General features: G+C 32.1%; 1 protein-coding gene across 1 annotated transcript in view; it reads left to right on the forward strand.

Moving 5' to 3' along the window:
* Positions 1-22,336, forward strand: part of crok (crooked) — a 75,946-nt gene extending 53,610 nt beyond the window's left edge. The window contains exon 5 of the mRNA XM_072532612.1: positions 21,661-22,336. Within this exon, the coding sequence (XP_072388713.1) occupies positions 21,661-21,669 (9 nt within the window). The 3' untranslated portion in view covers positions 21,670-22,336. The remainder of the gene's footprint in view (positions 1-21,660) is intronic.
* The last annotated feature ends 4,324 nt before the right edge of the window (positions 22,337-26,660 follow it).

Consider the following 26,660-nt stretch of genomic DNA (forward strand, 5'->3'; position numbering starts at 1 on the left):
ATCTGTTTGAGCGCTATCTATAAATCACCGACAGTAAACATAAATAGTTTTAATCAGGATTTGCATCAATAATATATTAGTTGGTGATATCAATATTAATTTGTTTGAGGATCAAGATCACACTGAAGAATACCAAAATATTCTAGCTTCAGAAAATTTCTTGTCTTATATAAATAAAACAACTAGACCTACAGTCGGTTCACAATTTGTTGATAGCTCACTACAAGTTTAACCCTAATTAGAAAACTGAAATACAGAGAGGATATGTAATACGATATAATAGTAAAAACCAACCTAAAACTGGAGTATATGATGAAACATTTATTTGAACTAAATAACTATATTTTTTAAATTGTACTTATGTAAATTGTATTTTTTAATAAAACTTATTTATTTTATTCAAAAATAAAAAGTTTCTTGCCATTTGTAAAAGATACATTTAAAAAGGCGCCAAATGTCGCGTGGCCAAATTTCCAATGTGTTTTAAATGTATCCAATATTTTCGAATCCGGAGAAAACTAATAAATATTTTTGAAAAATTTAAACGCAGAATGAAAGATTACACTATTACGCAGAAAGTCCCTGAAAACTTCTACAATGTTTATTTTAATATGTTATGTAACAGGGTTGAAAATAAAAGAGAAAATATAGTATAATTTTGCCTTTAAATTTTTCAAAAATGCTTTTTAGTTTTCTCAGGATTTGAAAAAAAAATGGATACATTTACAACACATTGAACATTTTAACAGGCGACATTTTGCGCCTTTCCCCTTTAATACCTTACGATTACAATTACTATTACTTACCTTATATAATTACGATTAGAAAACTATTCAAATTCAAAATAAATAGGATCAATTTCGGAATCCGAGTCGTCTTGAGGGTTAATAATTAGGTTAATAATCTCTACGGTCTCATCAATTATGTTATCAAGATCCCACATTTTTGTTCTTCTTCTATTATATGTCTTACTGCATCTTTCCAGTTTTGTTTTGTAATATGTTATAAAGACTCGTATAACAATTCACGTACAGCTTGTATTTTATATGATGTATTTTTTCTAGCCACATAACTTTTCATTTGTGCCCAAATGAGTTCAATTTAATTTATTTCGCAGTGGTAGGGTGGAAGTCTAAGGACTGTGATGTTTCGCCTTTCCGCTATTTTGTCAACTACGTTTCTTGAATTTAGATTTGTGTTGCCGGGCAATTTTTAAAAGTTCTGCTTTTACCATTCCATCTTCGTAAGGCAGATACTTATTCCGCAGCCAGTCAAGAATATCCTGTTTCTTCCACGCATTCGTTAGAAGTCTTTCTACTAGTCGTAAATGATAAGGTGCATTATCTAATACTATAATTGAATTTGGTGGTATGTGTTCATGTATAGGTATATGGAATAAAAAATCACTCACGCACTGCATATAATTCGCAAAAGAAATATTCGAGACGCTAATTACTGCCGTAGACGCGGAAACACCGACGAGCCGTAAATTACATGCGATCAAAAACGTACTAAACAAAAAAATTGTTTTCGTTCGTAATAACTTCACTTATTATCTTGCAACGAATAGTACCTTCGGATATGAATTACAGGTTTTCTAGTCAAGTGATTAAACGCGAAGATTAGTATTGAAATATCCAAAGAGATAAGGTATTCTTATTTACAAAATTGTTAATGGTTAAATTCTTATTTTTATTATAATAACCAACATTAGTCGTGAAAGTTTTAATTGTTTTTTTGCTAAATATATTAGTATTAAAATATTATCAATATTATATATAACAGTATTAAAACAATATATTATTATTTAATGAATAAACACCTTAGGAACGCCTATGATTTACGACCGTTTTATGAGTTTGAGGCATATTTCGTGCTCTCAACAATTTGTGAACGAAGAATAGAAGTCAAACTTGTATAGACCATTTCTTTATAAAAAGACCTGCTGATTACACTAACATAACTTCATTTATATTTGAAAATGATACTACTTCAGATCATTATCCAATCGCAGTTTCCATCCCTAGTCTAACCAAAACCAAAGAACAGAAAATAACAATAAAGAAGTAGGTACATCAACTACAAAAATCTAAAAAACAATTTGAATCAAGAAAAGTGGTTGGATATGTACAATTACTCTTTATTCATGTTATTCAAACCATTAATAATTTAATTTACAAATTTTCGTCAATTATAAATCCCTCTTAAACTTGTAGGTACATCACCTGAAGTTAATTACCACAAAAGACGAAACGACCCAATCCCCTAGTTATCGATAATATGTACACATGCCGACCTCGCCGGATTCGGAACCCCTATAAAGTAAAATCACCCTTATCAATTAATCAACGCTGAAAACGCGCAGATGAGTTATCACTGTTTGACCGATATTTTATACACGAGCTCCGCCGTATCGCATCTAATTAATATATTTCAAAATGGGGAACGGTCCCATCTGCTATAAACTGCGCCATTTGCAGATCGGGGATAGCCGGCTGCCAACACAGAAGGCGTCGGTCAGTGCGGAATAGATCAAGACACCTGTGCTATTTTTATTAGAGGTAGGCGACATAATAGTAACTGTTACAAGAAAAATAATTTAATTCTCTAACCGTTTTTTCTTAATTGGTTGAAAACATCTGAAAATTTCTAGTTAGAGTAAATTGGGTGATACAAAAATGGATTTTATGTCCATTTTGTAATATCAATTATAGTTTGGCCTTCAGATGAGAATGAGAAAGAAGGTAGACCGTATCTAGGCGGTTATGACGATTTAGGTGTAGAAAATTAGAACAGATAGTAGAGTAACTAAAAAAATGGTTTTTATTGTTGAAACAAAAACGAAAACGTAGCTAATGGAAAAAAATATATAAAAATAAGAAAGTAAAACAATATAAAAAATAAAAATTTGAAAAATAGTGAATTGTGTAAGAATGGAAAGTGATAAAATCAGTTTTTTCTGCTGTAATACATAAATTCAGATTGAAGTTTATGTATTGCATCCACATATCAGACTTCTCACAATATTTCCATCTTCTTTTTCCTGTTTTATCATGTATAACTGTATCTGCATTCGGTATCTGTCCATTAGATCGTCCATAAAATCAACATCATCCATATGACCGTTGTATTCTTTAATGGTCTGTGGACAGTCGACGTCAATGTACTGCTTTATTTTCTATCAAAACAAACAGCTTGTTTGTTTGTTAATGATAAAGTGATAGTTTAAATGGCTGTTATCCTAAATAAGTGGAACCTATACTTTTTTTCCTTCTCGGTCTTGACGTACGGAGCAGAAACACTTACCTTAACAAAAGCAGCAGCTACCAAACTGAAAGTCACGCAGAGAAGAATGGAGCGGTCCATGTTAGGAATAACTCTGCGAGACAGAATAACAACGAAGACATCAGGAGAAGAACCGGAGTGACTGACATCATCGAGAAGATAGCCAGACTAAAATGGAGATGGGCAGGACACATAGCCAGAATGACAGATGGGTGATGGACAAAGAGGTTATTGGAATGGAGGCCAAGGGAAGACAAAAGAAGCGTCGGTCGACCACCTACAAGATGGACTGACGATTTAAGAAGACTCAATAAAAACTGAATAAGAGCGGCGCAATATAGACGGGGTTGGAAACATGAGGAAGGGCCTATGTTCAGCAGTGGACTCTTGAGGCTGGATGATGATGATGAGACTTTTTTGTATTTTTCGAACGGACTGTACTTAGTTCAATATCATATGCCATCCCCATATATTCCACAGTATATCCACTTTCTTCTATGGCTAGTTGTAGTTGCTTATCTTTGTCAGCTGGCAATTTACAGTTACTAATTCGATTGGCTCCCAATGAAGTTTCGAATAGTTGCCAATGAAGAAATGCCCCTTGCGCGAAGATACACTAGCAGTGAAAACGATGTGTAAAAATTATCGAAGTAGATAATGTAGTTTTTCTTAGGGATAGACTGGGACAAAACAAATAACTATATATTGTTCTGAAGCTATTTTCTTGTGGCATTTTAAAGTAGATACTATTTTATTGGGAATTAGCCACAATTAAAGGTTAAAATAAGTTTATTGACTTTTCAATTTTCAATAGTTCTCAAAATACAAACATTAATAAATTAAACAAATTTTGTATTTTGTTATTTTGTAAAAAATTCTTCTAATAATTTATTTTTATCTGACTCATTTATAATGACAATTCAGACATACATTATATATTTTAAAATGGACGACTTTAAAATGATATTGCCAATATTGCTGAGTTACGTTCCTGGGACGACTTTATTGTAAGATAGTTCGTTCGATTACTTGAAATCAACTTTAACTTGAGAATATCTGTCAGAAAAAAATCATAGCATGTAATTTGTCTTTAAAAAGACAACCACATACCATGACGACAGTAAAATTCTCCTGTTAGTGATTCCATAGTAAATAATGAGGAAAAACCCAGGAAAAAACCCTCATAATACTATCCCGACATGGTAAATATTTGGTCTTACATTTAGTTTACTCTCAATAAACACCAAATTCTGATTTTATATGTTTGTTATTTAAAAAAACATAAATAATGTATCATCGATATGTTACTGACTTACTAATACTGGTATTTTCTTTTATTAACTTCCTCTTTCAATATGGGTAAAAAGATTCTACTGCATTCTGCCGAGGAATTTGCGACACAATTGGTCTCATTTAGCATAATTTGAGTCGCTTCTTTGATTTTTCTCTTTATACCATCCGTTTCTTTCAGGACTATACTTAAATAATTCCATTGAATCCTATACTCATTATCCCATGCGTGTTTACATATTTGAGATCTATCAAATTCTATTTTTATTATAAGATTGATGATCACTTATTCTAACATATCTACATTTCAATTCTAACATATTCTAATATATCTCAATGTGTTTGTTGTTTTGAATGTTATTGAAATGTTGAATTTATTTCCTATCCTTTTAAATTTTTCTAATAATCCTTTTATGTATGGTATTGTTATTTTCCTCGTATTATTCCTTGTGTATGCTGTAGGATCTCGTTCTAAGTTGTTCTGTTCTATTCGGTCTATTGTTGCAAATTCCTTATTTATAAACCATAAAGGATAATCATTTTTTAATAAAACATATTTTAACAAATGTTTTTCCTCTAAGAACGAATTTTCGTTAGAACAAGCAATTTTGGCTCTAACGTATAAGGATTTAATGATTCCCTTTTTAACATTAATATTGTGAATTGATTTGAAATTTAAATATCTGTTGATGTTGGTTGGTTTTCTATACACCTGAGTCTCATATCCAGTATCGTTCTTAGAGATTAAAACATCCAGGAAAGGTAGTGTGTCCTTTTCCATGATTAATGTTATTGTCTTTTCTTTATCGTTTATATCATTTAGGAATGTGTCCAACAACTCTGATCCATGAAGCCATATTGAGAACACATCATCTACATATCTCCACCGTACCGTGAGTTTTAAATTTTGTTTAGAAATAATATTTGTTTCCAAATCTTCCATAAATATATCGGCTAATTATGCAGATAAACTAGAGCCCATTGATAGACCAAAATTTTATTTATAGAATTCATTATTTAGTTGAAAATATTTATTATCAGTACATAATGTCAATAACTCCATTATAGCTGATATGTTTAGTCTTGTTCTAGTTGCCAATATATCATCACTCTCTAATTTTGTCTTGACTATATTTAAAGTCTTATCTAATAACACATTTGTAAATAAACTATTTATGTCAAAACTTACCAAAATATTATTTAAATTAAATTCAATATTTGATAATTTATTTAAAAAATGCTGTGTATTTTTTATAAATGTGTCATTTTATTTGTAAATGGTTGTATAATATTTAATAAAAAATTTGATAGTTCACTACAAGGAGAATTCATGGTATTACAAATGGGTCTAAGTCTAATTTCCGAGGTGGAAATTGAAACGTCAATATACTTATTTTAACCTTCAATTGTGGCTTATTCCCAATAAAATAGTAAATAACTATATTTTACGGTGCACCAAGATCATGATTTTCTGGTAGGATGACATTATCACTAGCTCCATTGGAAATTTCGAATCTATAAGAGTATCCGTAGATCCGTACAAATCGCATAGGACCACATAATTTTAATCCCGTTTTATGGGGTTTATTTATGCATTGTTGTTCAACACTATCTCTGTCGGAATTATTATAATTTTTCATATTTATTTGAGTAGTTATTTTATAAAGATGATTTGCTTTACGACTACTACAAAATAATTTTATTTTTTTTATTTTATACATTGGCGATTCATATTTACCGTAAAATAAGTCAGACGATATTAATCTGCAAAAACAAAAAAACATTGCTTCAAAAAATACCTTCCCAAAAAAGTTGAGAAATATCTATTTTTCTAAAACTAGTAATATAGAGTGGTACCTCGACATATCAGTTTAATTCGTTCCGTAACCTTGCTTGTTTGTCAAATTACTCGTATCTCAAAGCAATTTTCCACATTGAAATAAACTGAAATGCCAAAAATGTATTTACAAGAGGGAACATTTATTTTTAAATAACAAATACATATTATATAAAAACATAATCAAATAAAAAGTGAAGTGCTTACGAAAGCGCTTAATTTTCGTCACTGGTCTTCGCTTTTTCATCACATTTTGCTCATTTTCATCTACATATCGTTTAAAAAAACTGTACAAGTAGATTTATTTCTTCATCCCTTCAAAGACATTGCGGAACTGAGTTAGGCAAGTTTTGTTAAACAATTCCGAAGACATTCCAAAGATCTCCTTTATATCTTTTCTAGAGATAACCCCCTCAATCTCTGGCTTCTCTTCAAAACCAATTTTTCGTTGAACCACCGTATGCTGCTGCGAATGTAGATCGTGTAACTCCTCGGTTGTCGACCCCTGAGACTATTTTTCGACGAGTTTGTTCACATCCCTCTCGTCAACCTCCAATGGATTTTTCCAGAGAAACAATCTTCTCTACCACTAACACTTAAGCTTCAAATCCTTCGAAGGTTGTTTTAGCTACAGCCCCAGGCCACAGCTTCTTCCATGTAGAGTTTAAGGCCCCTTGTTGTAACACTAAGCCAGGCTTGATATTTCTTAGGCGTATCACGATGTTAAAGTGGTTCTTTCAGAACTCTCGAAGGGTAAGGTTTGTGTTCTCCGTCAAAAGTTAAAGCAGCGCCAAAAACTGTGCTTGGTGTACAACTTCTTAAAATTAGAAATTAGGATATTAGTGGTGTTGGGTAGTAGGTAGATAAGCTTTATAAACTTAAACTCTTTCAGTAAATAATTTTCTAGATTTGGTGGGTGAGCAGGGGCATTATTAAGGACGAGAAGGGCTTGCTTGAATAAGTTATTCTCTTATAAATATTTTTTAATAAAAGGGCCTAACACCAGGTTTATTCACTCCACAAAGAATTTCCTGCTGACCCACGCCTTCGGATTTGCCCTCTACATAATTTGCAGTTTTCTTTTAAAATATTACGTGGGGAAAAGGCTCTGGGATTTTCCGAATGGTATACTAGCAGAGGCTTGATTTTACAGTTGCCTTCACATCCGAACTTGCTGCCTTACCATACCTGACGACGGAGTGAATGCCGGTCCTTTTCCTAAAGTTGTCAAACCAGCCCCGACTGGCTTTCAACGAGATTTCTGATACTTTGTTTGTGGAAGTGTGTGGGATCTGCTTCAGCAAATCACCGTAAATCACTCGTGCCTTCTTACATATGACGTTTCGTGTTAAGTTTCCTCCTTGAAGCTGCTTCTCTGTCACCCACACCATCAGTAGTTTATCCACATTTTCATGGAAAGAGGGCCGGGGATTCTCCAATTTCATGAAGAAATTGTTGAAACGCCCTTAGCTAGCGTTATACCCTTTATCTTAAATAAAGTCTTTCTGTTTAAGCGCACTACATATCATTGATGTGCTATGCCTGTACATCCTCGCTAGTTCAATTACTCGCACACCTTGCTCATATTTGCTATGATTTCACGTTTTAAATTTATAGGCATCATCTTCTTCTTCGGATACATTTATGTAAATGTACAAAAAGCAAAAAAAAAACGAACCCAACTTATCAAAACTGCTTCGAAGACAAGCATACAGACGGAGGTCTAGTCTGAGGTAGGAGAAACTGTTGGATGCTGCCCAAAACCCCAACATGCAGGAGCATATTGAAGTCATGTGCCGCGGTGTAGTATGCGTTTTCTCGTATCTCAAATCTCGCTCTTATCTTAAAACAAAATATCGCTCGCTCGGCGGCTCGTATCTCAAAACACTTGTATATTAGGGCACTCGTATATCGAGGTCGCTAGCGAGCGCCAATGTCGTCGCATCAGCAGCGCCGCATTAGCCGGACAATGGAACTACAATGATGACGCAAAAACTTGATGTGCGCTATGTGCAACGCAAGAGCAGCGCGCTACTTTCCTTTCCATTTTGACAAAAAATATTTAATTTCACGTTTAGAGCTTCTTACTGAGTTGCTCTGATGACTCCTGAAAGGACGAAAAACATATAAGAGATTTGTAGAGGCGCTATACGTGGAATCAAATCTTAACTGTCTCTTATATCTTTATTTACTCGTATTTCGAGTATTAGCCAGTTCATAAAAGGTTCTTACTTAGATGAATCGATATGTGGAATGCAATTTTGGACTCCCCATGTCGGTCATTCATCGTTCTGCTTGCTTTGTGAATCGTAGAAGGCACAGATTTGTAAGAATATGAATTTTGGTTTCGAACAAGTAGAATGCTTCGGATTTTTACTTTTTGTTTTATTCTTAGATGTCGCCGTTTGTGTCTTGAGGAAGTTATATTATTATTACTGCCTTTCACTGAAAAGATTTGATTTCACGTTTAGAGCTTCTTACGCTCTGACGAGTCCTGAAAGGGCGAAATACGTATAAGCGAATTGTAGAGGCACTAAACGTGATATCAAACCTTAACTGTCTTTCTAAAAACATAGTATTTTAGAAATAAGCTTTTATTGTCCCATCTCTAGTTTTAAAAATTTGGGACACATGTGTATTTTATTAAAAAGACAAAGGACTTAGAAAATTATTAATATGTTAATAATTTAATCTACATTTTAATGGTGGCACGATCCGTTTTTATGATTTTATTAGTTTCAACACATTTAAAAAATTAGCAGGTGCTGAATTTGGGCCAACAACATGTTAGCACAAGATTTATATATTTAGATTAAAAATATATATTGGTTATTTTGCAAAGATGGCAAGACTGGTTCGATGAAGAATGTAGGAATGTTTTGGCAAGAAGAAACAGGGCAAAACTACAAAGAGATAAAGAAAATACCCGATATGCGATCGAAAACTATGTGACAAGAAGAATGGAAGTAAAAAGAATTTGCAGAAAAAAGAAAAGAGAACAGCTAGAAAAGCAATTGAAAAACATAGAAGAAGCCTACATAAACAAAGAGGTAAAGAATTTCTACCAAGAACTAAGAATAATTTTATATACCTTGTACATATTTAATGATATCAAATAAAGTAGATTGAAAGGGGGGTATAATTTTTGCAATAATAAACTATTAATAAGTTCTTGTCTTTGTATTTTAAATTTACTACAAGCATAAAAAATGTGATTTAAGTCGCAAACCACATTGCAAGTTTCACAAAGTTCAGTGTTGACTACACCGATTTTATATAAGTGCCGAGGGAAGCTTGCATGTCCGAATTTTAGCCTACAAATGGTCACAATATCATTTCTTGTAAAATCAAATTGTTGGTGCCACAAATCTGTCGGAATACTTGGATGTAATAGTGTATATCGTGTGAGGTTATTAGAGCAATAGTTTTTCCAATGCAATTCCCATTTTGCCTTAAAACTATTCTTAGATATCATTAAATATTCTTGACCACCTAAATTGTTGTTGATATGCTCTCCGGTTGTAACGCTTTCTTTGGCTAAGGAGTCTGCAACTTCATTGCCACGAAGTCCTATATGAGCTTTTACCCAAGTGAATTTTAATTCGTATTCACTTTTTTTAATTTATGAATTCTTGCTTTTAATTCTCTAATAAAAGGATTTGTATCAGTAGCCATCACATTAATTGGGTTAGCGATGCATTTAAGAACAGATAAGGAGTCACTCAAAAAATGTATTTTTTTTAACTTGTTTTTTTTCACATAATCGTAGGCTTTAATAATACCAATCGCTTCTGCAGAAAAAATGGAAGTATTATTATTCAGTTTGAATTTTTCTTGAACGTTTGTTGATGGTATATAGAATGCACATCCCGTGCCATTATTTTGTTTTGATGCATCGGTATATATTTCCAGAAAATCTGACAGATTTGATATGCAGGCGCTTAATATATTTTTACTTATCAACAAATTTTCATTATATACAAGAATATTAATTTCTAGTGGTTCCAACATATCAAAGAATTCAGATTTTTCGACTGCAATAGTTCTTTTTAAATCTATATTATAACTACTTGTAGTTCTAAAAGCCATACATAATGGAGGAGAAGGTTTTTTTGACCAGTACGTTTTAGTTAAATCGTGATTATTTAATAAGGCTATTTTATCTAACAGAGTACGGTTTTTAAAAAAGACTTAATAATAAATTTTTCTGCTAACCATTCTCTTCGTAAAAATAATGGTGGTTCTAGTGCTTCAATCCGAAGTGGTTCAACAGGCGTTGAACACATTGCACCCAAAACAGAGTCTTAGGGAAATATTTTGAATTATTTCCAGTCGTTTTAGAATGTAAGGACTAGCTGATCCATATAACGTACATCCGTAATCCAAGATGGACCTAATAAAGGCTTTGTAAAAAGTTAAACACGATTGTGTATCTGCTCCCCACCAGGTTCTCCTTATGAATTTTAAAAAATTTATGCCGTTTAAATTATATCTTGTAAAGATGGTAACACTAGATTTTTGAGGGGTTAAAGAAAAACCTAACAATTCAAATTTCGAAGTAGTTAGTTGTATATGTGACGTGAGCTCAGTTATGCCTACTTCTAATTTTTTATTAGTGTTATAAACGACAAAATCATCAGCATACAGTGTATTATATTATAATTATTTTTTTCCTCGTGTATTTCTTTTGTAAAAACATTAAACAAAAGGGGAGAAATAACGGAGCCCTGTGGTAAACCTGTGGATGATCGTCTGGGACCTATTACAGAATTGTTATTTGACCTTACATAAACTTTTCTTTGTGTTAAAAGATTGCATAAGACATTACACACTCTCGCAGGGACATCTGCGTGAAGCAATTTTTCTTTTAACATAATGATATTAACTGCATCGTAGGCACCTTTTATATCGAAAAATGCAGCACCTAAGTAATAGTTATTTGAAAAACATAACTGAATGTCTGTTGTTAAATAAGAAACTGCGTCAATAGTACTAAACCTCTTTTTAAAACCAAATTGTTCCAACGGAAAAAAGGCAGTGCTAGTCAAATGAAATTCTAACCGGTGTTTAATAATTCGTTCAAAAGTTTTCATAACACAGGACAACAAGGAAATAGGCCGGTAAGACTCTGCAAGAATTCACAGTATTGAAGAAACAAAGAAGGCTTCTAGGTGAAACAACAGAAAAATTAAACAGATGGGCGGAATATTTCGAAGATCTATTAAATACACACCAACAAGAGGAACTTGAGAAAAATGAGAATTGGCAAAAAGATGAAGAAGGGACGTGAGAGGAACCAACTCTGAACACTAATAATTTGGCAAAAGAAAGAAATGGAATAGTGCTCTTATTTGTCCTATCTATAAAAAAGGAGATAAAACGGAGTGCGAAAACTATAGAGGTATAGCACTATAAGAAATAGTCTATAAAATACTTGCAAAAATTATTAGGAAAAGATTAATAAAATATAATAACAAAGTGATTGGAGAATACCAGGGAGGTTTTAGATCAGGAAGAACAACTACTGATCAAATAAGTATGTTAAAATTAATACAAAATAATAGCTACGAACAAAACTTAAGATTATAGATGCTATTTATCGATTTTAAAAAAGCATATATGACTCCCTAAATCGAACGATGCTTATAAGGCTAGTGAGAATGATGTTTAGGAACACGATGAATAGGGTAACAATGGAAGGAAGCTTCTTAAGACAGTTCACAGTGAATAGAGATTTAAAACAAGGGGATCCGCTATCAACTAATTTATTTAACTTATTATTAGACCAAATCGTAAGAAGATCAAATATAAGCACAAACAGAACAGGACTATTTTCAATAGAAGGGAACAGTACGTAGTGTACGCGGATGATGTGGTGATACTAGCGAGAACAAAAAGACATTTAGAAAAAGTTTTGCAGAAATTTTTTGCAAGAAGAAGCGAAAAGATACGGATTGATAATAAACCAAACAAAAACGCAATATATGGAAATGAGAGGAGACACAACAAATAATAACAAATATATCAAATTGAAAGGAGCAGAGACTCTCTATAGTTTTGAAAAAGTGTCAGAATTTGAATACTTAGGAGTAACCATAACGAACACGGGAAAAGAAGAAAAAGAGATAGACAAAAGATTAATGAAGGGAAGCAGAACGATATGGTCACTAAATTCATTATTGAAAGCAAAAAATGTGTCAAGAACAGCTAAACTGCGAGTCTACGAGACAGTAATCAGATCCACAGTGATGTTTGCCAGTGAAACGTGGATTATGAACCAGCAGAAAGAAAAGAAAGTAGAGATCTGGGATAGAAAGTTGCTCAGAAAAATCTTCGGAGGAATAAAGACGGCAGAGAATATTTGGAGAAGACGAACAAATAAATAAATAATGAGGATGTATGGAAAACCAGCAATTACGGCAAAAATACGAGCCCAAAGAGCTAGGTGGCTTGGTCACATTATACGAATGCCAGAGAATCGAGATGTTAAAACAATACTGAAGGAGGGAGAAATGGGGAAAAAGAAGAGGACGTCCAAAGAAGAAGTGGTTGGAAGCAGTAAATCAAGACTTGTCAGAAATAGGCGTGAGAAATTGGAGAGAGAAAGCCAGGGACCGAAAAAAATGGAGGGAAATAACCAAGTTTTTAGAAGCTAGGGGCCTACAAGGCCTGTAGTAGCGCTGTTATATATATATATATATATATATATATATATATATATATATATATATATATATATATATATATATATATATATATATATATATATATATATATATATATTTACAAAGCTTTAGTTAATAAAACATTTTTGGTTACACGTTAAAATTGATTTGTATGAGAAAAAACTTTTTAAAAAGTTTCTATACCTATAGAAACACATCATTGACCGAAAGGCACCATATTAACTATTTAACAAAACTATTTTAAATTTAAAACGAATATCTACCTATAAAGATTGAAAAAATGTGAAAACAAAAACCAAGAACGCGTTCAGAGGTGTCAACTTTGATAAGAATTTTTGATTCTTTTTGTCATCCAAAGCAAATTAGTTAATTTGAAATTTTATTAGTGATATAATTCTGTTCAGCTTTGCTACCAACTCAGAACGTGTGGGATATTTAAGAATATCTCAACTATATAACTCATATAACTCAAGAAAAGTACGTTTATGTTTGTTATTCTCTTTGTTCAATATTTTTGGATTATGAAAATTTATAATGTGGTTATTTTAAATAACGTGTTCTGATAGGGCACATAAAGGCTTACGAAGTCTACAATTACTTTTGTGAGATGTGATGCGGCAAGATAGATTTTTACCTGTCTCACCAATGTAATCCAAATCGCAGTTTGTACATGATATGGTATATATAACATTGCATTTTTCAAAAGTATTTTAATTTTTGTTTAGTTTTAGTGTTTAGTGTTTTAGTTCAATTATTTAGATGCTATCTTGACTGTCTTAGATTCGCTGAAAATTCCTTTTAATTTCGGAGTAAGATCAAGTATAAATGGAAAAGAGTAATAAAGATTCTAAAGATTATTGTGGGATTGCTTACAATGGTATCAACATTGGGTTGTGCAGTTGATAGGGATGATAGACTGTATTCGAAATGTGCAAAGAAGGAAGATTAAATAAAAAATACTGACTAAGCAAAAATATTCTTGGAGCTTCAGAAGACTGTACTCAGTGTAATTACAGGATCTAACATATCAGAGTAATCACAGGAAATAACACACTAGAAACTGCCCACTCAGATATCCCTATACAATGGGCAAAATGGACAGATCAATAAGCAGATTTTGCGAAAAAGCAGACGAAACGGCCGAGTATATTGTTTAAAACTGTATGAGAATTGTTGGCCAACGCCATAAAAACATTAAACAGCTCTTTATAGAATCTGACTAGATACCAAATATCGCTCCTAAATGGATAATAGACCTTCTTAGAAGCATAAATTAGTTTGACAGCACATAGATATGGGATAGGCATAAAAGATCTACCAGGTCGCATTGTGGAAAGGTTTACGAGGTCAATCGACCCTTTTAAAATCTACAATCTACAATCACCATAATCAATTCTAGTTTTTAGTGTGTCGATGAACTCATTTTCATTTTTTTTTTCGATCGAAAGTAAAACAAAATCATTGATCAAAAATATTCGCAACTTAAATCCGCGTTTAAATTCATAGCGTAATTGAACATCCCAATATTATATTTTATCACTTTTCATTGACAGTACAAAAAATGTCAAATTTTTATATGTCAATCATCTGATAAATAGAGTGTTACCATTACCACATCCCGAAATTACAGCTGCAACCTTCATATTAACGTAACTTTATAGTTACGTAGAACTTTATAGTTCTAGACATACTTTGTATAGTCTAGAACTATAAAGTTACGTTAATATGAAGGTTGCAGCTGTAATTTCGGGATGTGGTAATGGTAACACTCTATTTATCAGTGATCAATCATCTGATAAATAGAGTGTTACCATTACCACATCCCGAAATTACAGCTGCAACCTTCATATTAACGTAACTTTATAGTTACGTAGAACTTTATAGTTCTAGACATACTTTGTATAGTCTAGAACTATAAAGTTACGTTAATATGAAGGTTGCAGCTGTAATTTCGGGATGTGGTAATGGTAACACTCTATTTATCAGTGATCAATCATCTGATAAATAGAGTGTTACCATTACCACATCCCGAAATTACAGCTGCAACCTTCATATTAACGTAACTTTATAGTTCTAGACTATACAAAAAATGTCTAGAACTATAAAGTTACGTTAATATGAAGGTTGCAGCTGTAATTTCGGGATGTGGTAATGGTAACACTCTATTTATCAGATGATTGACATATAAAAATTTAACATTTTTTGTACTGTCAATGAAAAGTGATAAAATATAATATTGGGATGTTCAATTACGCTATGAATTTAAACGCGGATTTAAGTTGCGAATATTTTTGATCAATGATTTTGTTTTACTTTCGATCGAAAAAAAAATGAAAATGAGTTCATCGACACACTAAAAACTAGAATTGATTATGGTGATTGTAGATTGTAGATTTTAAAAGGGTCGATTGACCTCGTAAACCTTCAGATCAATAAGCAGATTTTGCGAAAAAGCAGACGAAACGGCCGAGTGTATTGTTTAAAACTGTATGAGAATTGTTGGCCAACGCCATAAAAACATTAAACAGCTCTTTATAGAATCTGACTAGATACCAAATATCGCTCCTAAATGGATAATAGACCTTCTTAGAAGCATAAATTAGTTTGACAGCACATAGATATGGGATAGGCATAAAAGATCTACCAGGTCGCATTGTGGAAAGGTTTACGAGGTCAATCGACCCTTTTAAAATCTACAATCTACAATCACCATAATCAATTCTAGTTTTTAGTGTGTCGATGAACTCATTTTCATTTTTTTTTCGATCGAAAGTAAAACAAAATCATTGATCAAAAATATTCGCAACTTAAATCCGCGTTTAAATTCATAGCGTAATTGAACATCCCAATATTATATTTTATCACTTTTCATTGACAGTACAAAAAATGTTAAATTTTTATATGTCAATCATCTGATAAATAGAGTGTTACCATTACCACATCCCGAAATTACAGCTGCAACCTTCATATTAACGTAACTTTATAGTTCTAGACATTTTTTGTATAGTCTAGAACTATAAAGTTACGTTAATATGAAGGTTGCAGCTGTAATTTCGGGATGTGGTAATGGTAACACTCTATTTATCAGATGATTGATCACTGATAAATAGAGTGTTACCATTACCACATCCCGAAATTACAGCTGCAACCTTCATATTAACGTAACTTTATAGTTCTAGACTATACAAAGTATGTCTAGAACTATAAAGTTCTATGTAACTATAAAGTTACGTTAATATGAAGGTTGCAGCTGTAATTTCGGGATGTGGTAATGGTAACACTCTATTTATCAGATGATTGACATATAAAAATTTGACATTTTTTGTACTGTCAATGAAAAGTGATAAAATATAATATTGGGATGTTCAATTACGCTATGAATTTAAACGCGGATTTTAGTTGCGAATATTTTTGATCAATGATTTTGTTTTACTTTCGATCGAAAAAAAAAATGAAAATGAGTTCATCGACACACTAAAAACTAGAATTGATTATGGTGATTGTAGATTGTAGATTTTAAAAGGGTCGATTGACCTCGTAAACCTTTCCACAATGCGACCTGGTAGATCTTTTATGCCTATCCCATATCTATGTGCTGTCAAACTAATTTATGCTTCTAAGAAGGTCTATTATCCATTTAGGAGCGATATTTGGTATCTAGTCAGATTCTATAAAGAGCTGTTTAATGTTTTTATGGCGTTGGCCAACAATTCTCATACAGTTTTAAACAATATACTCGGCCGTTTCGTCTGCTTTTTCGCAAAATCTGCTTATTGATCTGTCCATTTTGCCCATTGTATAGGGATGATATCTGAGTGGGCAGTTTCTAGTGTGTTATTTCCTGTGATTACTCTGATATGTTAGGTCCTGTAATTACTCTGAGTACAGTCTTCTGAAGGTCCAAGAATATTTTTGCTTAGTCAGTATTTTTTATTTAATCTTCCTTCTTTGCACATTTCGAATACAGTCTCCCTATCAACTGCACAACCCAATGTTGATACCTTTGAAAGCAATCCCACAATAATCTTTAGAATCTTTATTACTCTTTTCCATTTATACCTGATCTTACTCCGAAATTAAAAGGAATTTTCAGCGAATCTAAGACAGTCAAGATAGTATCTAAATAATTGAACTAAAACACTAAACACTAAAACTAAACAAAAATTAAAATACTTTTGAAAAATGCAAATGCAAAAATCAGACATGTAAAAGTAAGTAAAGTTCATTTAATTTTAATGGAGCTTTAAAGCGTCTGACAAAAGTTCTGGTCCATGACAAGTGTCTGACAGTTATTACAGTATTTTCAAAATAATATTCTACAAAATATGTATAAAAATCAGTTATGTAAATTTAAGTTAAATAGCTCTTATTTTTAGTTACCTTTCTCACCTGGTACCTGCCCAGCTGTCACTCAGCAAGTTTCATAAATACGCAGGTATTCCAAGCACGCGAGACGCTACTGAGACTCTAAGGTTTCATCTGTGTGAAAATAAGTTATGTCTGATCGCTCTGGGATCTTACTCTAGTACGCTCCCTTGCGGAATTCCTGTATCCCTCAAATTTCTGCACAGATGCAAGATTCTTCTTCCTCTCGGTTTGCAATTTAGTATTTATTTAATTAATTTTCATCCGTTTCTTTATGTGTTGGTTTCGTTTTGTGTTGTATTCATTTGCTGAAATTTGTAAATCTTTTACACATTTCGTACAGCTCAAAAACGACAGTCGTTTTCCTTCAAGACTCCAAAAATAGGTGGCGCTGGAGAAGTGGAAATAGCAGGACATATTCGATGACTGTTCGTGTATGAGTTTGTATCTGCCCGACTTTCTAAAGACGTAGGGTATACAGAAATAACGTTATAACAGTCTATTGGTACCAATTCATATACATAAGGTTTGACGAATTGTGCTACTTTCGCCGTTTAATATTTAATATATATATATATATATATATATATATATATATATATATATATATATATATATATATTGTGGTAGATGTGTATTTATGGTAGATGTGTTTTCCAAATATGTAAAATTATACAGTTGCCGTACCACGAAAGGGGAAGAAATAATGAGAAAAATCGACAATTTTATAGCCACCGTAGGAACACCAAAAAGGATTCTTCTAGACAATGCAACATATTTTAGAAATGATCGTTTCAAGGGACAACTTCGAGAACGGGGAATAGAGACAAATTTAGTTAGCATCAGACATCCACAGAGTAATCCTTCGGAACGTTTTATACAGGAAGTGACGAAGTTTCTACGGATTACAACAGAGGGTCAACATCGACGATGGGATAGGAAAGTCGCCGAAGTAGAAACGTATCTAAATACCATCCCGAGTACCGTAACGAAAGAGACCCCAGCATATATAATGAAGGGTATAATGCCACTAAGACCATGGGAAGATAGAGAACAAAAGGAATACACACAGATAATGGAAAATGTGCAGAGGAGATTGCGGAGAGCAAACGAAAAATATATCCAGAGGCAAGACCAAAATAGGAAAAGAAGACCAGTTACTTTCAAAAAAGGTGAGAAGGTTATGGTGAGAGCATTGCGCGTGTCCAACATACCTAGCAACGTGTGTGGAATGTTAATGCCTGTTTTTGAGGGTCCGTACATAGTAAACAATGAGAATGGGATAAATAGTTATGAGTTGAAGCACATAAAATCAGACAGGATTAGGGGAATTTATAATACCAACGATGTTTACAAATATTATGAATAAAATACTGGTATTGTTTTTGCATAGAGAAAAATCCCTGCATAATTCAGTAGTTTTTATCATATGCAAAGGCGGGGATTTGTTATGTTTCTTCTTTCCCAACCAAAGAAAAATAAATAAAAAAAATCCATCGAAAGAAAATTTTAAGATATTAATATAAACAAATTGTATATAGTAATTTAAGATAAGATTTAGTGTAGATAAGAATAGAAATTTGTTTGGCAAACGACCTTTTTCCGTTTCAAACAAAATTATCAAAAAACTTTTGTTTAGAATTAGAAGACATTTTACCTGTAAGTTAATCTTTTTATTGTTTGTATAATCGAGTATTAAATGACCATATTCTAATCTTTTGAAATATGTATAAATTGTGTATTGACAAAACCAATTTTAAAGTAAGCTATTTAGTTTTTCTCTGAAACCGAAATTAGGCTTTTCCAAAATCATGGTAAACACAATTTGAGCTTTTGATTGGACGGTCGTTTTTAAATGGGAATTTGTGAGCCGATCATGAGAACCGGAGAAGTCAGTTATAATTTGGTCATCGAAGGAAACAGTTGTTTGTCTCAAGATAGGGTGTTTTTCGTGAGTTGGATACCGGCATTGTGAAAAGAATTGAATAGTTTTGCAGAAGGAGATAGCAAGTAGATTGAAAGAGGTCCTTGTATTTACCGTTGTCATTTTGTGAAGATTTGTGAAAGTAGTTTTACGGCATCAAGTTGACAAAAGGAGGTCCTTGTGTCATTAATAAGTAGTTGAGTTTTTGGAGAAGTGCATCAGGTGTTTTTCTTTAGTGCAGCAGGTTTGCAGAGACGTTAGGAAGGAGCCTAGGTGCCAAAAAGGAGAGATCACATCGTTGAGGAGACTGGATTTTTCTGGGTATGTTCCAACATACAACTCAATAAGAAAATAAGCTGTAAGTGTTTTGTACAATTGAATTTTATATCTATGAAGGATCGGTTTGACATCATGGTCATTAGCATTCAAATTTAAGAACTGAGGTTTTGTTAGGCTAATCAAAAGTTTAAAGTTTTATTGTTTTCTTGTTTCAAGTAAAAAAAAAATTTAAGTAAAATTGGTTTTCACTTAATATAAATGTATGTAGATTTAAAATCTTATTATTATAAAAATTTGATTTATTTTCTTGTATGCTGATTGATAAGATAACGACAGAATTTGATAATTGTTTTATTCGTTCATATAAAATAAAGAAACGTAAATTTTTGTAATATAATATTTTTTTTTATTCTTATCCTTCTTCTCTATCCCGATAAAAGACAACTAGAAAATCATTGAATCCATCGAACACAGGTAATATAAGGAGTTTATTTAACTTTTGATAACAAATAAGTTATATTTTTTTATTGGCTCAATAAACTAAGATTAAAGTCAAAATAAACAATCATATATATATATATATATATATATATATATATATATATATATATATATATATATATATATATATAATATTTTAGAGTTTTTTGATGCTTAGTTCAAAACTCAAATTGATGATTTGGTATCAGGTTTTTCTTTGTATTACGGATTTGTATTTTTTTCAAAAGTTTTTCAAAAAATTTTGGCAGTACAATTATATTTGTAAGCAAAAAGTTAAGATAGCCAGAGAATATAGATAGTTTTTTTTTAATTTGAGGTATATTGTAAATACCAAAAATTAAATACATACAAAAATTTATAGTTGCCAAACGTTTTATTATTAATATAAAAAAAATTTAAATTCGACCTGTAACATCAACACCTCTAGCAGCTCTATATTGCAACCAGTGGGAAATTATTTTCAACAGTCACCTGTTTTTGAAAACCAAATTACACAATAGGAGATTTTAAAAACTTATTTCTATAAGTTAATTCAAATGAGTTCCTTCTATTCATTTCCAATTTATATATATAATAATTGTTTTACAAAAATGGAAAATGGTTAGTCAATTAATTTGCGTGTTTATATATGTTCATGAAAAAAATGAAACCAGTGTTTCCATATGTGGTTATCTTTCCAATTCGAACTTTATTTTGTAATTTGCATATGATATAAACATTGTATTAAACGACTGACTAAGATCATTAAATGGGATGGGCTAAAGAAGAGGGAATTTGATCAAATCTTGTTAAAGTATGTTGTCACAAGGTCCATCATAAAATGGATTAAATTCTTGCTCACTACTGGTAATATAATTACTACTACCTCAGAGATCAGAAGATCACTATGAGAACAATAAAAAGTTGTCATCAAGCAGGAGTCTTATCACCACCACCGAAGTTGATAGTACTTGAGGATATTTTAAAGCCCAGAAGAGATATATGTTGAGATCTGGAATATTACGGTGTTTTGTGGTAGTTGACTGGAAGATGACATCTTTTAAATGGATTTAAAATCCGACTAAAACCGGTGCTGTTTTACAGTTTTCGCTGTGATACCAGTTCATGGAAATTGGTTAATACTTATAACTAATTGCAGTGACTTACTTAAATATCTAAATCCAAATAGATGAAAAAAGTATATTTTATCTACTCACGATTCCACTATTCAGTATACAAATCACTTTCACCTAGTTTTTTACTTAATTACTTTTAAATTTACTTCAATAATTACTATTTACTGCCATCTCTGGCATCATTTCTAGTTTCGCCTTAAGCTTGTTTAAACAGGGAGGGATTGATTTTCTCTGGTTTCCCGATCCCATTGCACAATGATACCTGTCTATTGTAGAGGATACAGCCACAGCTGCCCTCACGTGATCCGCGATTCACTACATTTACTAATAACAAATTGTATACATGTAAATTCACTTAATCATAAACATATTTTTTAGCACAAATAATTCTGAACAGGACCGTTAACCAATAACCCTTTCGCCTCTGATTGTCCAGGACGCTCCTCCGCCGACAAGTCCACGAAAGCAACCACCAGTAGAACCCACAAAGCCAGAGAAAGAAAATACCAACAAAACAAAAACAAACCACGTCCTGAAAAGGTAAAAAACCTATAGCAAGAGACGAAAACATCAAACAAAGAAATCCAACCCACAGCAAACAACACTTTTTGCACAAACAAACAACACAAATTTGCCATAACACAGATATACAATGCCCAAACAATGTTATTTAATTTCTAATGTTCTCCAAGCTTTATTTATTTTTTAAATTTTATTTCTGTTGCAATATTTTGACCAATGAATAATCCAATTTAAATTAGATCCGTAACCACCTTCTCTCAATGAGTTCTAAACTACCTAAGGAATTTATTTCATTATCATTAAGTAGACCAGGTAGGTAGTTTTTCGACTTAATTATAAGGGATAAAATCACCTGTATCCTAATTCCTAAATCTCTGTTGCCTTGCCCCATTCATTTATTACGGATTCGGATTAACAAAGCAGAAAGGTATTATTATTACAAGCTGGCACCTGCCTAGGCATCCACAGCCAACCGGCCTTTTACAGTGGCTTAGAAGTAATGGGGCGTATTAGAAGCGAAGGGATTAAGATTAAAAATGTAACAGTTGCTTTATGTTTTATATTTAAATTAAAAATACTATTAAAGAAGATTAACAGTAATGTGATACATGTGTGTTATTTATAAAAATAATACAACTACTACAACGGTGATACTACCCTAGAAAAAGCTACGTAAAGCTGTCCGTGACCAAACACAGGTTCAGGTGAATAAATTCCAACACGTTGCAGAGATCGTCACCTGCTACGTAGATAGTAGTAGTTTTGTAGATAGGTGGCGCTCCAGTTTTCGTTGCAGACAGATAGATAGAAACAGCTAATTATATATATTGAGTAATAATTAGGATACGTTTTTTTCGATCAGTTTCTTAAGAATCCACTAGTCTTTTATTTATTTTTTTTAATTTTTTTTTCACTTTTTCCAAAATAATTTACAATTTTGATTGGGAATTAACCACAAATTTAATTTAAAATATGTTTATTTTGATGCTCGCTTGACCTCGCAAGCCGGTGGTCCGGAGTTCGAATCCTACCGCCGGCAAGAACATCTAGACATTTTAAAAATGTCTATAGGCCCCAGGTCGACTCAGCCTGAATAAAAAAATGAGTACCTTGGGTAAAACCAGGGGTAATAATAGACGGTTGAAGCGTAGCACTGGCCATGTTACCTTCCTTGTATACCGTAGGCCCTAGATATAGCAGACTACCCTGCTATACTCCCAAAGCCGCGACAGCGGTATAAAACGGGAGACTATTATATTATTTTGATGCTTCGATTTCCACTTCAGAAATCGTTGTCAAAATACAAATTAAACAAATTTTGTTTTGAAACTTTTTTTTTGTGGCATGTCTAAGTTAAATAAGGTAAGTGCGCCAACTATTGACACTCCCCATAAATTTATTAATTTGTCCCTTGAATCATAGATGGTCATGTAATATCGAATTAAAACAACCACTCTAAAAACGTTATAAGTGGAACCAGTTAGTATTGGTGTTCACGGCAAAGCAGCGTGTATTTCGTGCGATTTTTTTATAAAAACGTGGAAAAACTGTAATGATTGTTATAAGCTAGCTAATACCGACTATAGAAGGGTGAGAACGTTATCAGGTAGGTACATTCAAGTACTTTATTAATACATATTGTGTGTAATTAATATAAAAGAGAATAAAACATAAATCGCCATTTCTGTTCCGCAGTAGTAATGATCCTAATATTGCCACTTGAGATAGGTCCCTAATATTGCCATGGTAATATTTGGAACCCAACATGAAAATTTACTTTTTATTAATAAAAACTTTCTTTTCAACAGAATTCCGAATAGAAAAAGAGCCCTGTGGTCTGAGACGAATCTCGTTGTAGCGTTAGAAGCAGTCAGAGCTGGAAGCAGTATAAACCAAGCTTCATTACGATATGAAATACCTCGAACAACACTTGGACTACATTATCGTAGCCAAAATTCGGTTAAACGACTTGGAAGGGAAAGTGTTTTAAGTTTTGAACAAGAAAGAAACCTAGTTCGCAGAATTCTTAAACTAGCAGAGGTGGTCATGCCAATAACTAGTAAAATAATAAGAAGAAGTGTATTTTCGTATGCGATGATAATGAACATGCCTAATCCTTTTTCTGATACATCTAAATTAGCAGGAAGGAAATGGCTGAAATTATTCTTTGCAAGACATCCTGATGTGGCTAGAAGGAATAGCCCAGTCTGGTTAAAAAAAAAGGTGGAAAAATGTTTCGCAGATATCTGAAGCTTTTAAGACATAGGTGGGGGATACCAGATGATGAATAGATGAAAAGATACTCCTAGTTTTACCTTGCGTTTTTTTTAAGCAATAATTTATGGTCACAATTTGATTTTTTGTCTATAAATTTTTTACCTTATATTTTAAATAAACAATATTTATGTCATTTTTTTATGTCAAGAATATCTTTATTTTCCCGTTTTTGTAATTAAAATTGATAAATAATTTACGGAGATATTTGCAAAAAAGCAGTTTTTTTGCACTAATTTATAAATTTTATTAATTTTTTTATTAACAAAATAAAATGGTATTAATACATTTAAACATCAAGGAATTACCATCTTTTAGATTTGTGCAAAATTTCCCCCCGATCAGTCAAATATTTTATGAGTTATTTAATTTGTTTATCCCTGAGGCTAATTATTTAAACTATTGAGCTTGCCCTATGCATGATGCTAGACACATTCAGAAAATTTCATAGGATTCTTTAAGACTTAGACTCTCTTAGAAGTTAAATGCATATTGAGTTTTCATCGAAATTATTTACAAAATAAACGTTTGAAAAAGGGGTATGTTTTTTACTTATAAACAATTGTAATAACTTCTATATTTTTCAAGCTACAGACTTGTACATACAACCATTGGATAGCTCGTAAGAAAGCTCACATTAAAAAATAAAAAATCTTCAATAAGAACGAAGTAAGTGACTATTTTTAAAAAAATCATATCTCCATTGTTTATAAACATTAAGAAGTAAAATTTGCACAAGTTTTGAATGAAAATCTAAACTTTATATTGAAACTTATAGCTATAAAATTTATCTAATTTTTCGAAACGACGGCACTTTCGAAAGATCGACATAGGAAAGTGGAGAGGATATCTGTTTCAGCTCCGTTTTTTTTTCGGCATCGGAACTTCAAATTGCAACACGTAGGAAAAATTTACATTATCTCGGCTTCCTTTGCAGCTGCAAGCCTCTTTTTTTATTCTGGGGTAGCTCGTCGAAATATGAATAACTACATAGTTTTCACTGGCCGGAAAATATGGGAAAACTCGGAAAAATTGAGTCCATTTCAAATTCACCCTAAATACTTACTTTTTTTTTAATTTGCTCGAATAGTCTGTCGCAGTATTAATAATGATGACATAATTTTCACCCCCCATAAATCTCAGAAAATCCCGGAAAATCAACATATGTTTTTTCATTTTATATCAATGATGTAATAATACTTATTAATGTAATATATATGTAATATATTTTATAAATTAAATTTCAGGTAATTTTTTACTAATCGTTTGTATTTTTATAATTAACAATATTGATTTTTATTCTATTTTTCTTACTATCTAATCTGCCTTACTGCTTTGATAAAATAAGTCGATTTTTTCATCACTGGCCTTGTTAAATTTTGCAATGTTTATTGAACTTTACTTTTTTTATTTTCTTTACATACATTGGTTTAAAAGTTAAAATTTGGATCATTTATTCGACTTCACTGTCAGGTCTGAAACTTTTTGTTGCAGGTTGTTTGTCTTCACTTATTAAGTCAGTCTTTCCATACATTAACATATTAATGGACGATCTTAATGCCAAGGTGGGTCAAGGTAAGGTAGGAGAACAAGTAGGAAAATATGGGCTCGGAAACAGAAATGACAGAGATCGATTGATTCAATTTTGCCAAAGTAAAGACTTCGTAATAACAAATACCTTATTCAAATTACCTCCTCGACGGATATATACATGGACATCTCCACAACATACCAAAGGAAAAATAGTGAGAAATCAAATAGACTACATTATGATAGCAAGGAGGTATCATAATGCTGTTAAATGTACTAAGACGTACCCAGGAGCTGATATAGGCTCAGATCATAACCCGGTAGTTACTGTGATAGAGGCGAGACCAAAAAAAGATTAGAAGACCACACAGAAAGGCACTAGATTTAAATAAACTTAGAAACAAAAATATACGACAAGAAACAGGAGAAGAAATAAATGAAAATCTCTGTTCAATGCAGCAACAAATTAACGATACAAACAACGTTAACCAAAAATTAAAGTACATAAATACAGCTATACAAACAGCAGGAAAGAAACATCTTACAAAAACAACAACAAAGAATAAGGGGTGGATGACACAAGATATACTATACTTGATGGAACAAAGAAGAAAGATGAAGAATTACCCAGACAAATACAAAGAAATAAATAAACACATAAAAAAGAGAATAAAAAAGCCAAAGAGGAGTGGATTAAAGAACAATGTGAAGAAATGGAAACCTATGAGAAAAAGTACGATGCGTTCAATATGCACAAAAAAGTAAAAGAGATAACAGGAAGCATAAAGAAATGGAAAATAGGTAAACTTAAAGACAAAGATGGAAATCTTATTGTAGATCTAGAGAATAAAATAAAAAGATGGACAGAATACCTGAATGAATTATTTAAAGACGATAGAAACAACTTAACTCAGATAATCAATGCAACTGGGCCAGATATATTGAAAGAAGAAGTAGAATACGCAATAAGAAACGCTAAAAATGGAAAAGCAAATGGACCTGATGAAATTTCTACAGAACTGTTGAAGCTTTTGAATGATAAATCCGTAACC

This window comes from Diabrotica undecimpunctata, chromosome 5 (assembly GCF_040954645.1).
Source record: "Diabrotica undecimpunctata isolate CICGRU chromosome 5, icDiaUnde3, whole genome shotgun sequence".
Classification (NCBI taxonomy): domain Eukaryota; kingdom Metazoa; phylum Arthropoda; class Insecta; order Coleoptera; family Chrysomelidae; genus Diabrotica; species Diabrotica undecimpunctata.